Raw genomic sequence first — 16805 nt, forward strand, 5'->3', positions numbered from 1 at the left:
AAAAACAGATTTTGGCAGAAAAAATTATTTTTACCTTGATGTCCAACATGAGTAATTTTTTTTTAACTCTTTCAGTTTACTTGAGATTAGTAATAAATAGTGATACTGGTTTTCAGAAATGAGATAAGAAAATGTTGTGTTTGCAATGAATATAGAATTAATTTTGTTAAATGCTAATCCATTTTTATTTAATTTCTAGATAATGTTCAAAATACTCTAGAAAATTCTCTACCACCACCACTGCAAAATGTTAAGGTATTCACTTCACTACTTGGAGAAGAAATTGTATCCTCCTATGCCAAAATATTCAAGAAAGATGATAATTTTGATACTCACAACAAATCTAAATCATTGGAGACCTCCACATCCTCAGCAACTTCTACTCCTTCACAAGCTTTGACCTGTTCAAAGCCTAACCCGATTAAGAACTCCTTTGTATATAATGTGTCCAACTGCAATACTCTAGAAAAACTTCAAGAATGCCTCCGAAAGTGTATGGAAAAATATGCAAGTGAATCATTAAACACATTAAACATTTCCCGCAGTGTTCGAGAACTATTGAGTGTTCATAACATTGGACAGCGCTTATTTGCAAAATATATCCTTGGTCTCTCTCAAGGAACAGTGAGCGAGCTACTTTCAAAACCTAAGCCATGGGATAAACTGACAGAAAAGGGAAGAGATTCCTATCGCAAAATGCATGCATGGGCTACAGATGACAATTGTATTTATATGCTGAAAACTTTGGTACCCAAGAAAGGTGAGACATGTTTTACCATATATTTATATTAACATCAAAGTTTAAAAAACGACTTGAATTTAACGACTTTGTTTTTACTTCTCTATTTCTCTTTTTATTATTTAGAACTCAGAATATTGTATTTTTGGAGAGACCCTGTAAATCCTTTTTCTTTGCAAAATTGTAATGTTGTACAGAAGAGCTACCACTGACATTGATGTGTTTTATTTTTTATTCTATGTGATTATGTTCTATATTTTCAAGTCTATAATTGTCTTCAAAATAATTTGTTATTGAAATATTAGAAGCAAAAACAAGTCCTTGTATTGTAATAATGATAACAAATAATGATTATTTTTGAAGTATAAATATTGAACAGAATTGTCCAATGAAAATATCGATAGTTAATTATACTTGTTTACACTGAGTAATGTATTTTACTCTTCAATATTTGATTATTGAAATTAATCTGTTGTTAATTTCAGGTTATGTAACAAAGTGAAAATCACTATTAGAACAAACCTTTGTTCTTTCCAGTTAGTCTAGCAGAAGAGTCATAACACAATATGTTTATGTTTGCACAAGTGTAAAATCATAACTTCTGTTTTTGTTAAAATATTAGGATTGGTACAAATAAAAATCATTATTAGATTTATTTACTACATTTAAATACAAGTAATTTGGATTTGTAATTGACTCAGACATTGTCTTCCTTTCATAATTTAGCATATACTAATCAAATGTTTTATTATTTTATTGGAGAGTTAATAATCTTTCTTCATTTCAGATAAATTTATCTGTATGATATTAACAATGATTATATGAAAAATAAATGTTAAAATTTCATGCTATACTTTAAAATAAACAATACTAATTAGAAATACTTATACTATATGCCTTCAAAAACATAAAATTGATTTTGTATATTTAAAAAGCCATCCAGTAGCACAACAATATGTGTGCAAACTTACAATGTTAAAAACTATGTTTAAATACCTGTGGTGGGCAGAGCACTAATAGCCATTCATGTAGCTTTGTGCTTAACTACAAATATACTGACAAACAAGTATTTAAAAAACATGATATAAATAATTATATTTTCTTAATTTTTTTACAATACACATTGATAGAAAGGTTATGCTCAAAATAAATGGTAAATTTATTTGGTAGGAAAAGAATCTGAGCTTCCAACATGCAGGCCAGAGGACCCAGCAGCTAAAGATCGGATCACTCAGATTCTGAATGAGGCTCAGCAGGCCATGTTAATTCCCACAAAGGGTGAAAAAGATCCTGTAGTTTATAATGGAAATATGAAACATTCTTCTGACTGGAAATCACTAAATGGAACATCTCACAAACAAGAAGAGGAAAATCGAGAAGAAGGAGGTATTGAATTGGATAGAGAGGGTAACAGACAACAGTTCTTTCAGAATAACATTTTTTACAAAGAATACCCACATATTAATAGCTCCAGGCATTCTCATAGGCAAGACAGTGATGATGTTTCACAGGAAATGATTACACGAATCTATCAGGAAGAACTGGCAAAATTAATGTGCCAAAGGATGGAAGATGGATTTTGTGTACCAAGAGATCAGTTTGAACGAACTCAAGAAGAAATTCGTCAAGCATTGAATATCTACTATCAAGAGATATCCCGTCTGTCACAGCTAATTCCTCACTCCATGACAGATCTTGTTAACCTAGGCGCACCATCAAATCTTGTTAATGGATCCATGCACTACCCCACATTTCCTAATTTTTTACACTCTGTTAGCTTGAGTAGTCCACACACTCGCTGTGATTTACATTATGACGCATCAACTCAACCCACCAACTGGCCAAAAAAACTGAATGTGGGTTCACCTTCTGACTCAGAAGAATCTCATCATCACGGAAGTGCTTTTTCCCTTGTAAAACCCAAAACTGAGCTAAGTAGCACAACTCCCAAAACACCAGTATCATATCATCCTACTTCAAACTCTTCATCTACTCCACCTACTACATCAGCATCTATGGCTGAAACTTCAGGACTGAGGGAAGACATCAACTCTACTGTTTCTCCTCTCCAAAGGATGCAGTCAATTACAAACTCCTTGCTGACCCAGTCAACACTGCCAATTTCTCCTAACCATCCACAGCGTCCAGCCAAGGCTGTGCTACCACCTATCACTCAACAACAATTCGACCAGTACAATAACCTGAACACAGAAGACATTGTTAAAAATGTAAGCAGGTGATCCTAAACTCATAATATTTTCATTAAAAAAACTTTCTTATGCAGTAATTATGCACGATTTTTTTGTGTGGAAAGTTTGTGATAAACTGTTTGATTAGTTTGTTGGAATTCTCTGAGTTAGTTTTTGACATTGTATTGTTATGAGTATTTTTTGTGGAAGCCTTTTCTGAATTTTTACATTCCGTTTCTTCCTCAGTGTAACACAGAATAACAATGCATTGTTTTGTATTATCCAGAAATGTTTGTCTTAGAAAGTTCCATTAACCCCTTAGCTGCATAAATAAATAGTCAACCAATCAAAATTTAGTTATCAATTGCATGCATTCTGCAGGCTGTTGCTCAAAAGAAATTAAAGTGCACCATATGGTGTGTTCTGCAATTGCTTGTCAGTTTATAGTTATATCATATGGCATTTTCCACATCTAAGGAGTTAATTAAAAACAACATTTTCTGCAATAATATCTAGTACTTTATTCATATAAGAATAGTGTTTGTGTCATTCAATATATATATAATTGATAAACTACATTGCTTATATTTACATATATATATATATATTATTACAGTTGCTCACTGAAACTTAACACTCTGTCACTTTATTGATGTTAAATGTTGCAACCTCAGGTTAAGGAACAGCTCAGCCAGTATTCCATCAGTCAGCGCTTGTTTGGAGAAAATGTACTAGGACTGTCCCAGGGCTCTGTGTCTGACTTACTAGCTAGGCCAAAACCATGGTACATGCTCACTCAAAAAGGAAGAGAACCTTTCATCCGAATGAAGATATTTTTGGAGGATGAGAATGCTACTCACAAACTTGTTGCTTCTCAGTATAAAATTCCACCAGAGAAGTTAATGCGTACAGGTGCTTATCTTGGAAACAAAACTTCACCAGGTATCTGCTCCCTACCTTTCTTTTTTAAATATTATTAAACAATTTTTGTTTATTTTCAGATAAAGAGAAAACTACCTTCCTGACATCTGTTTACATGATATGATTTCTGTTTAGGTGTATTGAAATATTCTGTTGTTGTACTACTAGCCAAAATGTTTATATTATATATATATATATTATATATTGAGATATAAATGTTTATATACCAAGTGTCTGTACTGTATACATTACATTGCTCTTGTCATACATATAGGGTCGAGTAAGATATCTTCTCAAACTTCAGATCCTAGTGTCTCTCAACATCTACCAAAGGAAAATAGTCATCATTCTCTTTCTACAAGTTTTGCACCTTCTGCACCAGTAGAGCCATGTCAGTCTCCTCCAAAAACTGTAGAATGCCCCTTGGCTGTTGCAAGCAATAATGTAACACATTGTAGCATCAGCACACACAGCATTAACCCCAGAAAGACACTACAGAACTCTCGCCCCATGCCCTACATGCATCCTTCTGTATATGAAATGGCAGCAATGACAACAGATCTTGATACACAGTCTATAACATCCAAAGTAAAGGAGACTCTCTTGGCTCACAATATAGGCCAGAAGGTTAGTACCTGGAGTAAAGTACTAAAGTTGTAAATGTCACTTATCAAAATAAGGGTTTTGATCTTTCATTAGGTCAGACATTAATGTTGTAAAGATGTAAATTATATTTTTTCTTGATAATTAATCTGCCAGTGTTAATTAATGTGTTATTTTATCAGTTGCCCATTTTCAGTTGATGCTAATTTTAATAAACAAATACCTGAACTTAAAATAAGTATGAAGCTCAGTAAAATATTTGATTCACCACTTGTCACTGAGTTACAAGAGTTTCAGGGAATTCTACCTTTCACCAATAACCTTGGACAAAGAAAAATTGAAAAAACTAGAAATGCCTTTTATATATGTGTATATATAACACTTTAAGTTTTCTTTTAAAGTATCACAAATGGTTTGATAACCAATAATATTAGGTTAAATTTATTTCAATTTTTTTTAATCATTACTTCATATTGATGCCACTCTTTAATAACAAAGCCACCAGAGATCAAAGAACATACCAACATAATCTTCTTATACTATTTTTCAGATCTTTGGTGAAGCCATCCTGGGCCTTTCACAGGGGTCAGTCAGTGAACTACTGTCCAAACCCAAACCTTGGCACATGCTCAGCATCAAAGGTCGTGAACCTTTCATCCGCATGCAGTTGTGGTTGAATGACCCTCAGAGTGCTGAAAAACTCCAGGCACTGAAAAATGACAGGAGGGAAGGTTAGAAGATACTTAGTTTATATGTAGATGATTGGCCCTGTCATATATATATATATATATATACATGTTAATACATTACAAGTGTATAGCACTAACAAATTCACATTTTCTAATACTAACTATTTTTTTAAAATAATATTAAGTTATGGAACAAAATGATTACCAAATACCATAAGCCCTTCTGAAATACATTTGTGATTTGCAGTTAAATGGGGTAAATGCATTACAAACTTTGTAGGCACGTTATAAGAGTGACAGTCAAATCTTACTAGCCCAACAAGAGTTGACAGTAGGTGGTGTTGATTAGCTACTTTCTTTTTCATCTATAACTTTAAATTTAGGGATGCCTATCACAAATAGCCCTTGTGTAGCTATGCATGAAATCCACCAAAACAAATAAAGACAGTTAGATATAAGAAGCTGTTAACGACCATTTATACGCTACTTACTAATTACATAGTCATCTATTTCCTATGTCTACCACTGTTTTGTTTAAACAATGACAGTTAGGTCTGCTGCTGTCTTTAGGTGTTGTCATGGCAATAACTATTAAGTCTGCTTCTGTCTTCAGTATTGGACAGGCAAGAACAGTTAAATCTGATGCTGTGTTCAGAAATTGTATGGAAAAGGACAGTTAAATTTCATGTTTCCAAGAGGGGATACACAGAAAAATAAAATTTTCCCTCTGTCTTCAATATTACTCAGATATGGACAATTAAGTTTACTTGTGTTATTGTGCATTATATAAACAAGGACGATTAACTATACTACTGTCTTAAGGTGTTATACAAAGAAGAGCATTTAAGTCTGTAGCTATCATAAGGTGTTATAAAGACAAGAACATTCAAGTCTGCTGACTTCATCAGATGTTATGCAAAAAATAAAAGTTAAGTCTGCTGATATGATCAGGTATTATACAAATAAGGAAACTTACGTCTGCTGCTATTCAATAATTCTATTTACATTAGCTGCTGTTAGGAGATGATGTACAGACAAGAACATACAGCTAAAGTTGTTCCCTACATGTACTTCCCTAACAAGAACAATTAAACTACTGCTGTATTTGGGTGTTGTACTGATATGAACAATTAAGTCTACTGCTGTATTTTGGTGTTGTATTAATATGAACAATTAAATATGCTGCTGTATTTGGGTGTTGTACCAATACGAACAATTAAATTTATTGCTGTATTTGGGTTTTGTAGTCATGTGAACAATTACATCTACTGCTGTATTTGGGTGTTGTACTGATATGACCAATGAAATATACTTCTGTCTTCATAAGTTGCCCTAAATATGAATAGTTTAGTCAGCTGTGCTACTGTCTTCACATATTGTACAGACATGGCATTCATGAGTAAAAGTATCCACAATACAGAAGGTTTATTAAATATTACACTGAGAATACTTTTTAACACGGACAGCAAAGGGAAAAGAACTGACACTAAAAAATAAGTGAAACAAAAATGTTTTATTCACACATAAACAAAACTGTTTATGTATTTTCTTTTGTTTTTATTTGCTTTTTTCCACTAGCTGTAGGAGAGAAGTGTTCATAAAATGTTTATAAGACAACATGTAAATTCAGAAAAGAGAATGAAAATTAGTTGAATATTGCACTTTTGTAGTCATTTAAAGGCCTTAATTTAATGCCCTACTAACCTTAGATTACCTACATTAATGTTGATACCAAACAAACATATTTAATGAAGATCACCCTCCAGCTCATGCCAACTTGTACAGGTCTCTGTATCACCCCTTTGAATGTTATGCTAGAGATTCTGAAATAGAAATGAGGCTATATAAACTTTAACTCAATGATAGAACATTGTAGTATGTAATCTTCATGTAAGTGAAAAATCTCCAGATCTACAGTATCAAAAAGACTCAGTAGTAATCTGTAGTGATTACAAAACGTTTACTTTGATCTCCAAATATTGTCAAGAAATTGAAATTTGCTAAAAAGTACAAAAACTGGACTGTCAATAACTTGTAAATAGGTGTTATGGACAGACGAGTTCAAGTTTGAAATGTTTGGTTCAAGGCGTAGGTTGTATGTCTGGTGGAAGAAAGGTAAAAGATATGTATCTCAATGCATAGCACCTACCATGAAGCATGGGGGGGGGCAGTGTGATAGTTGTGGGGTGTTTTTCTGCTGAGATAACAGTAAATATTTGAAATAATGAATCACTGCAACTTCTAACAGATATTGAATCATCATGGCTTACCGAGTGAAAATAATGACCTCAAACACTCCTCCAACCTATGCAGAAGTTTCTTAGCTAAAAAGAAGCTAATGGAATGATGCAATGGTCTTTACAGATTCCCAATCTTAATGCAGTTGAGCAGACATGAGATTTGATAGATCAGAAACTTGACAAATCAAAAGTTACTTCCAAAGAAACTTTATGGGAGTGTATTAGAGACATTTGGAGTAAACACCCAAAAGACACTTTGATTAACTACGTTACAACAATGCCTGAAAAACAGTCTACAGTTATTAAAGCAAAAGAGGGCATACAAAATATTAATTGATTGCTGAACTCAAGCACTTCCACTGAGTTTATGTTGCAATAAATGTGAATATTAATGAAATTTTAATGTTTCACCTCTGATTTAGCTTCCCTTATTTGTTGAAAGCAGACTGAAATCTAAATTTTGACTTTGGCCTAACACTTTTGCATAAAGAAAGCTCCTTGTACCACTTGTAATCTTTTTTTAATTCACAAATGCAGCATACTTCTTTGCACAACAAAAAATTATCTTGATCTGGCTTTATTTTTGTGCAACTATAATAGGGTTGAATACGTTATATTAAAACGACTTTAAAGCCTCACCTCTAAGTTACTATGTTGCCATTTCCTGTCATGCAACATATTATGACAGTAGCCCTGTAGTTTATGCTGTTGTAAAGTGTTTCATAAGGCTGTTATATTCAAAGCACACTCCTTCATTTTGTGTGCTTTCCATAATCCATCTAGTATGAGAGGATAACATTTTCCCGTTTTAAGAGTTTGCTTGCACAAAAATCCATTGGTGTTGTATCCCACAAATTGACCACAAGGATATCTCACGAATGAGTGTTTCATTGCCTGATGCTTGAGATATGTGAAAGTTCAATGGAAGGTACTCCTTGGTGAACTCATACAATGTTGGTCTCGTTTCCAGAAAGATTTTCTTATTGGTTATATTGCATACAGTAGCCTGGGATATATGGACGACCTTTGCCACTCACTGACTTTTGAGTTCGTTGATTCTCACCTTTTTGCAAGACTTTGCATTTTGTTGACCTCAGTTGGGGCACAACTTGCTGCATGCATCTCTCTGAATGGTCTTGGTTCCCTTAGTCAACCCCAGATTAAGGTATGGGCTTACCTGGTTGAAGACCAGGGCGTCGAATTAATTATGGAGCCTCAAGCTATGACTACGAACTATTTGCACGTAGAGATTCTGTCTCGAGGAGGCATCTATAAGTTGAAAAGCCTATGACCAATAAAGCCCTTAATGTAGTTTTGCCTTTAGTTCACCAATATTCCTTTGTTTTCCAATGTCATTAAGAGCAAGATAAATAACCGTCTTTGAAATTATAAATTCCCGACTATAACACATCTTTCTGATCTAAGTGTATGAATACTTTGTGTCAGAAGGATGTGTTACACACGCCCTTCCCAAAAACGATAAATTTTTTGTGGCATCACATTACTTAAAAATGCTAAAGAACATCAAAATGTAGTTTTGAATTATTCTGTTCTATTTGATCACACCTCATATGCGGTTATCGCGTGACTTGATGATTTACATATATAAAATTGTTTTCAAATAATTTATTCAACCCTATACAATTAATCATGATAATGTGATAGCGGCCATGATTTTGTAACACATGAAAATTCATTTTTTTCTTTGTTGAAAATATCACTGTTTAGGTAGCATATAATTACATTTCATAAATGTACTCCTTTATGGCAATTCAACTGTGTAACTTAGATTTCACAAACCTAATGTTTTGTGTGACTTATTGGCAACTTTACTTTAAAAAAAAAACAACTGACAAATATTTATATCACAGTCGGTAGACTAACTATTCTTTAGTGTGATTTGCTTTGGTATTGTCTTTGTTTACAAGTTATTTGTTATTTAATTAGTATTTCTTGTGTTTTGAATTATTGTTAATGTGCAGATTAACGTTTCAAGTTTTTAACAAAGTGTCTGTAATACACTTTTTACATATTTATCACATATTTATTTAAACATTTTTCTCATGTCACGTATAGTAAATGTGTCATCTGTTGCAGCAGCTAACAAGCGAAAAAGAAATTTTGTCGATGTCCAGGAAGTTACCAGCTCGCATAAGGAGAACCAAATCCTCAATTACGGACTCCCCCCACCCTCACCGTATTCATCAACCAAAAAACCACGAATCCTCTTCTCCGAGGAGCAGAAGGAGGCCCTTCGTTTGGCATTCTCCATGGACCCCTACCCTAGTACTGCAACCATAGAATTCTTAGCAAGTGAGCTAAACCTATCTGTTCGAACAGTTACTAACTGGTTCCACAACTACCGTATGCGTCTCAAACAGCAAGCGTCGCCAGGGGGCCAGCAAAGTGAACCGAAACTAAATGATAACATCTCCATGCTCGCAGTAAAAGAACCAGGCTCTGGTTTTGATCCTGCCCAGTTTCGCTTTCTACTGAACGGTCGACTAGCTGAGATAAGCAGGGAGAAAGGAAAGATTCCAAATATATACGACAGAAACTGTTCCCCATTTAACACCCAGAACGAGAACTCAGGGACTTTAGACTTGAGCATGTCTAGTCAACACTTTCCACGAAGTGGTGGCAGTAGCTGTAGCAGTTTTCAATCTGGACCTTTCGAGGCCGCTTGTAGAAGTCCAGATGACCACTCAGCTAGTGACATAAACGAGGATTCTAACTTTTCTCAGGATCGGATGATTTATGAAAATAGCGATCGGGAATCAGTGGAAGAACAACAACAACAACAGTCACCTTCTCCGTGTGGTCACCATCTGACTCAGAGTAGTTTAAAACGTACTCTTGCTTCTTGTAGTAGCAGCAACAGGAGAAAACCTGCCATGCCCCAGTGGGTGAATCCAGAACTGGAATATTCTCCTGACAGTGATGTTAAAAGTGATGACGAAGAAGACACACATACAGATAACACTGACAAAGGTGAAATCATTAATGGTGTTTGTGTACGACAGACTGGAGACTTCAGTGTGCGCTTATCAAAACCAGAAAATACGATTAAGGTGGAACCCGAGCCTGCCCCAGCTCCTGCTAACAAAAACGACCTGTCTCAAAACTGTTTCAAAGAAGAAAAACAGGATTCCTGGTTGGAACTGGGAGATAAGGGAAGCTATACATCAAGTAGTGGGAAGAGGAACCAAATTGTTGGCCAAGAAGTCAACTGTGATAACCAGGAATCTGTTGATAGCTCTGGACATATAGAAGAGTGGGATGAAGAAAATGGAAAAGGATATTAAAAAAAACATGTAAAAAAGTAATTATAGGTAAAATCGAAAGAAAACGTTGTGAGGTACCGTTTTGATTTAATTGCTCTCAAAGCAAATCCTACTTTAAGTAGAAACCTGGTTTGGGGTTCCAAAATCCACACAACTATTTGTCTTATTTGGGTATCTATGTGTTCAACACAATGGTACCATAAACAGTATTCATTATTAAATATGTGTGTTTCAATGGATATATAATTTTAAATATGAGAAACTGCCCACACAGACTTACATAATTAGACTGTGATTAGGCGATTAGAAACTAACGAAGAAATATACTATTGGTTTCTCGACATTCAAAGGGAAAAAAAAAACAAAGTGCAACTTTATTGTGATAGAGTCCTCTTCAACCTTTAAACAAGACACTCCAGTCTTTGGCCAAAAAAAACAACAACAAAAAACAAAAGGGAGACTTAAAACAACTAACCAGTATCTTCTCTATAAATTACCAACTTTTAATTATATTCACCTATTGGGAACTGACACGTGTATAATAAACTTTATTTCGTTCAATGACGAGAGATGTTAAGGACATTTTTGTATGTGTTCTCCAGTTAGTAATATGTAAATGACTTACAAATCATGCTGTACTCATGTGTAAATAGCAGAAATTGTGGGTTTGAACTAGATTAATACGTGCGTTCTCTACTGATCTTACTTTGAAAATATCGCAAGTTTTATTATTTGAAATAATTGCTTTTTTGTGTGTTGATTGAGTTTTATTTCATTATAATTTTCGCAGTAAAACTCTCATGTAAAGAGCTTGGTGGTTTTGAGGATAATATCTGTAATTTAAGCATTTGGTTTTATTATATGTGCATAAAAAAAATACCGCGTGAAAACTTTACAATAGCACTTGACATGGCTGTTGTTTGTTTTATGTTTAGGTATTATAAAGGATACACTAAAATTGCACAGAGTATAAGCTGTGGATGCCAGAATGAGAAACATAATTAGTTTTTTTTTTATCCGTAATAACTCATTAAGATGACAGTGTATGAAACAGGCGAGAGTTTCGGATTGTTATGACACTTTCCTCTGTGTTTGTTCAAGCACGTGAATGTTATCAGAACATTCAAATTAGTTTCACGTTTCAATTCTTCTTAAACGTGATTCAAATCGGTGTGATCAGAACAAAATACCGGTGTTTGTACCGCTGTTATTATGTTGCCTTTTTGTCATTTGTGATTGTGCTACTCGAGACAGAAATGTCGTGTGTAATCTCAACTAATTTCTTCTTTTTTATTTGAAAGTTTCCAGTATTGCTAATAAGCTAGTCCGCTGTCATTTTATGCCGTATGGTGTTGAAACTGTTTCGTTTTTCACGTGACTAACTTGATTCGTTTCGTTTATTTTAATATTAGACTGTACTGTATACGAAAACGTTGACCTGATTGTTTCTTTCTTGTCGCCTTAAGTAATTTCTGAACAAGGCTTTTAAGGGCAGTTGTTACTGAGACGTCCATAAAGCCGCCTAATTATTGTTTATAAATACAGGGTCAGATAGAAGTCTTTCTCGTGTATTCTGTTGTTTGAAAATTTCTTATTTAACGTGTACGAATTATTGTTAAAAATCTTTCCAATGACAGATCTGAATCCATTTCTTTTTTATATTTAGAACTTGTAAATACATGTTTACCCAAGGACACACTTATAAGAAAAATGGAGAAGAGAAATGATTTATGCGAATATTTAAACATTTGGCTTTAGCGGTTTAACGGTATAGAAATATCTTTATAATTTAGCAAATTACGAACTAGACGCAGGCTCTATGAAATACTATATACTCTATATATTGAATTTCAATAAGCATACATGCCTGATGTTTTTCATTTCTGAGAACTCATTTGTACATTAAATTACTTTAACTATTTATTGAAAAGTCAGACATGAGTTTAAATCCTATTGGAATAAAGTTGTTTGACTTATTCTGACGTTGGAGTGAAACTTTGCCGGTAGTTGAGTAGGTTGGCTAGCACTCGTAAATTGAAGAAAGCTTAATCAAATTATACACAAAAATCTCGTAACAGAGAAACAAACACTGAATGTAGGAGTTATTCTGTCGAGTTCCTGACCACGTTAATCTATTTATACTTAGACTGTATGTAAAGTCCACTTTTGTTCTGAATACAGTTTTTACAGCACGACTGTCCATGATACTCTTATAGAACGAGGGAATGACAGGTTGTTTTTATTTAGTTTATGCGAAAAATATGTAAATAAAACAATAGTTGGAGTTACGTATTCTCTTTGTTTTTTAGAATTGAAATTCTGTTGGTTGTTTTGATGAGTATCGCGAAGTACTCGTGTTTTTTTTGTGTTTTTGTAACCACTAGAAGATTACTTACATTTTTATAGATTTTTCTCACTTTAGTTTTCAATCCCAATTCATTATTCTACAGATTCTTAGATGTTATTTCATTATTCTACGGATTTTTAGATGTTTTTCTGAGATACTTAGTGTAGCTTCTAATGTTTCAAGTTCGTTCAATTGCCTAAACTATGATTTGATTGACTTTCCAAAATGTCCCCTTTTATGGCTCAGTTTGAATACCGAGTTTCAATTCCCGTACTGGGCACGGCACAGATAACCAATTGTGTAGCTTTGTGGGTTTTTTATAAACAATATTAAATATAAATATTAAAATTTTCAAAATGCAGTAGTTTTGGGCACATGTTTTTCGAGCATTATTCAAAATCAAGTTTTAACACGCCATCGTAGCACGTTAAAAAGCGAGAATTGCATCATAAGTTTGGTATATTGTAAATGTTTGGCCCCACTGATACAAGCAATATAATGACACTTGAAATGTGGTTGGAATTCGAACGTTTTCGCATCCAGTGTTAAACTATGCTATAGGACCAAGAACAGATTCGTGTAAAAGACCGGTTAAGACTATTGATTACAACATTAAAATCAGGGGTTCGATTCCATTCGGTGGACTCAGCAGATAGCCGAACGTGGCTTTGCTATATGAAAACACACACACACACATTATTGATTAATTAACATCTTAGAGAATACCTCTATAGTGCGATTGTTTGATTGATTGATTATCTTGGTAATTTGTTAAAGGTAATTACATTTGTTAATGTAGAAAACTTGTTGCAGTGTTCGTTGTGACATACGTATAATGAGAGCAAAGCTATAGCTATTGTAATAACTGAACAGCATCAAAATCAGGTTAAGTAACAGTTTCGGAAAGTTCTCTTTACAATGGTGTAGGAATACATGGTGTAAGGGGGGGGGTACTTGTCTTTCGATCACCGGAAGAACCACTAATCGTTTGCAAGTTTATATGTATATATTTACATATACATAAAGGTAAAACAATAAGATAAACGGTAAAATAAAACTTGGCAATGACAAAAGATAAGAACCAAATCTTGTTCATTTTTTTTGGAACCGTATTTAGGCTGATCGTAATAAAAACAGCTTTAAAATGTATAGTGAACGTACGTGAGTCCGTGTTTGCAAAAGTAATAATATATCTGTCGTTAAAACAATGTGACACACAGTGTAATATTTGAAATGACAACAATTGAGAAATACTTAGGGTAATTTTATTCCAACAGTATTGAGTACTTTCAGAGTTATTGAACAAAAGGATTTGACAGCTTGCTCAGTAAATGTTGAATGTGAAGATAAAAAACCCGATTGTGATATTATTTTTATATTTTATCAATAATTTACTTATGAGATGAAAACACTAAATTTGGCAGTATTTTGTTAAAGTTTAGGAACCGCCTTGATGAATTACGAACTTGAAAAAAAACGTTTTTCTCTATATGGCCAACCAACATTGCATTTTCTTGAGTATGAAAAAAGGTGTGCTATATATTAGTGTTAGTAACTGTAGTAATTGTCTTTAATTCTTTAAAAAAGAGGAAAAATCCTGGTGTAAGATGATTATGTGACAAAGGAAAGGCTGAGGAATGTATGGTACGTATGTGATTGCGAAAGAACTATTAGTGATTTGGGGGGACAGGGGTACAGAAGACTTTGTGTCGGGACTTTTCAGATTCTGACTACGCTACTGCTTCTGAGCTGAAATTCATGCTGCTGTAACTGATAGAAAGCGAGCAACGAGGTTGTAGAATCTTGTTCGATAGTTATTTTCATATATTCATTGTATGATTTCAAATGTTTACAAAAATGTTCATTGGACAATCCGAAGGAATCGAGCCGATTGTTATAAATGATGTATTTAACTTGTCTATACATAATTATCCCCAGTGGCTCAATTAAAATTTGGGTTTCTATATCCGCTATGTGTACAATACAGATAACCCCTTGTGTAGCTTTGTACTAACTTAACGACAAATAAATTATACAAATTGGAAGTCGAAATAGTTCCTAGCGCTTACAGTCAATGATATCCAAACCTAGCATTGTTAGAAATTTGACTCATCTTATAATTATATATAGCTAAAGTTTTAAGTTGCTGTGGTCTTTAACTTAGTATAAATGCTCAAAATCACCATCTCTGTAACGGTGGTATAATAATGTAATAAAGTACGTAAACAGTTAAGTGACATTAAATATTTTAAGCGGTGAGAACATATTACACCATTGGTAGACCGAGTTTTTCTTTCCATTATTTTATCGAAAGTACATTTTAACTGAATGATACATTGGAGGGGAGGGGACAGTTTGGTATGTGTAAAAAAATCTTAATTCTAACAGAACAGTATGTTATGTGTTATATATAAGGTGAACCATAACGGAACCTCCACTCACTGATAAACGAACGCCCCTTTCACACTTATATTTTTATTACCGTGTTCTGAACGATTGCAGTTTTCATCTGAAAGAACTATGAAATACTGTTAGTAACTTCAATATCTTTATTATGTGATTCACTATTGCTCACTGTGTACTAGCATAATCATGTTCAGTGTTTGACGAGGATGGTTTGCACTGGTTTGCCTTAATAACCATATGAAATATTTTATAAAGATTGCATTATGAAAACAGTGAAAATACTCTAATTAATTTTTGCAAATGGTTCAATGGAATACGAAAAGTGCTTATAAATTGTTTGTCTTGTTGCCTAGACAGAAACTAATAATAAATTATTTAAGTTTCATCGTTATGAAATTATGTTTTCCATTCAATAACTAGCAGTGCAGCTTTTGATAGTGCCACAGTTATCACCATCAATCTAACCATCAACTTCTGTGTATTCTCCCTGTGTTAATACATCGGGTTACGTAAATACAAATATGTACAAATGACAATGTTCATTTAATATTAGACTTACGACATAGAACTGTTAACATTACCATCTGGATAATGCGTAAAATTCTCTACCTTTATATATATATATATAATGTACTGATGATCTTTGCTTCACAATCGATGTTCAGTTCATAGGAGCATAATAGCGCTTGCATATTAATTTTGATTAGATAACAAAGCCAAGTAGAATTTATTCAGTCTAATCTTGGAACAGTAAAATACAAGATTTACCAACGTATTGCAGTATGAAGTATAGTCACTTTGTAGATTTGACACTGTAACCAAACCCTGCCTTTTTTTATGAAGTAAACACTTAAAGCACTAACTTTTCACCAGTAGGTTTATTTCCAAACTCATTTCTGGGAGAGAACTGTTCATCTTCCAACTAATCCAATGTTTGACGGTCAACTGTTTATATGAGAATGTGATACCTTTGTTACTCCACATCTACCACTTATTATTTTTTTGAAAATAACTGTTGCCTTTCCATATTTCTTTTTTTATTACACATACGTTTATATTTTCTGTTCTTACACCTTTTCTAAAATAAAGCATCTATTCATATGTAGAGCTATAGAAATAAAAAATGTGTTGTAGACTTAAGTCTCTTATTGGTAATTAGGTAATTGAAATAGGCCATGTAATGAATTTTAAAGCAAAAATTTTGCCTTTCAAGGGCTATTTTTATTCATGTGTTTTTCTCCAACTTGTCTCAAAAGCTTGCTTTCAAATAAATGCTTGTATGTTTGATATTCAATTAATATTGATATTTTTATTCGACTTCATGACAAATAAAGTTGGATTTTTCTTCTTCAGTGGAAATAATCTGGTTCTTTTTAATATATATTAT

At 33.4% G+C, this 16805-nt stretch overlaps 1 protein-coding gene across 15 annotated transcripts in view; it reads left to right on the plus strand.

Moving 5' to 3' along the window:
* LOC143239480 (homeobox protein cut-like) overlaps positions 1-16771 on the plus strand; it is a 383408-nt gene extending 366637 nt beyond the window's left edge. For 10 of the 15 annotated variants that reach the window (XM_076480566.1, XM_076480573.1, XM_076480574.1 and 7 more), the window contains 6 exons: positions 200-760; positions 1910-2967; positions 3603-3870; positions 4124-4476; positions 5003-5183; positions 9458-16771. In XM_076480566.1, the coding sequence (XP_076336681.1) occupies positions 200-760; positions 1910-2967; positions 3603-3870; positions 4124-4476; positions 5003-5183; positions 9458-10686 (3650 nt within the window). In that variant the 3' untranslated portion in view covers positions 10687-16771. The remainder of the gene's footprint in view (positions 1-199; positions 761-1909; positions 2968-3602; positions 3871-4123; positions 4477-5002; positions 5184-9457) is intronic. The other 5 variants (XM_076480567.1, XM_076480578.1, XM_076480577.1 and 2 more) reach the window with 3 other exon arrangements.
* The last annotated feature ends 34 nt before the right edge of the window (positions 16772-16805 follow it).

The sequence above is a fragment of the Tachypleus tridentatus genome, chromosome 13, assembly GCF_004210375.1.
Source record: "Tachypleus tridentatus isolate NWPU-2018 chromosome 13, ASM421037v1, whole genome shotgun sequence".
Classification (NCBI taxonomy): Eukaryota; Metazoa; Arthropoda; class Merostomata; order Xiphosura; family Limulidae; genus Tachypleus; species Tachypleus tridentatus.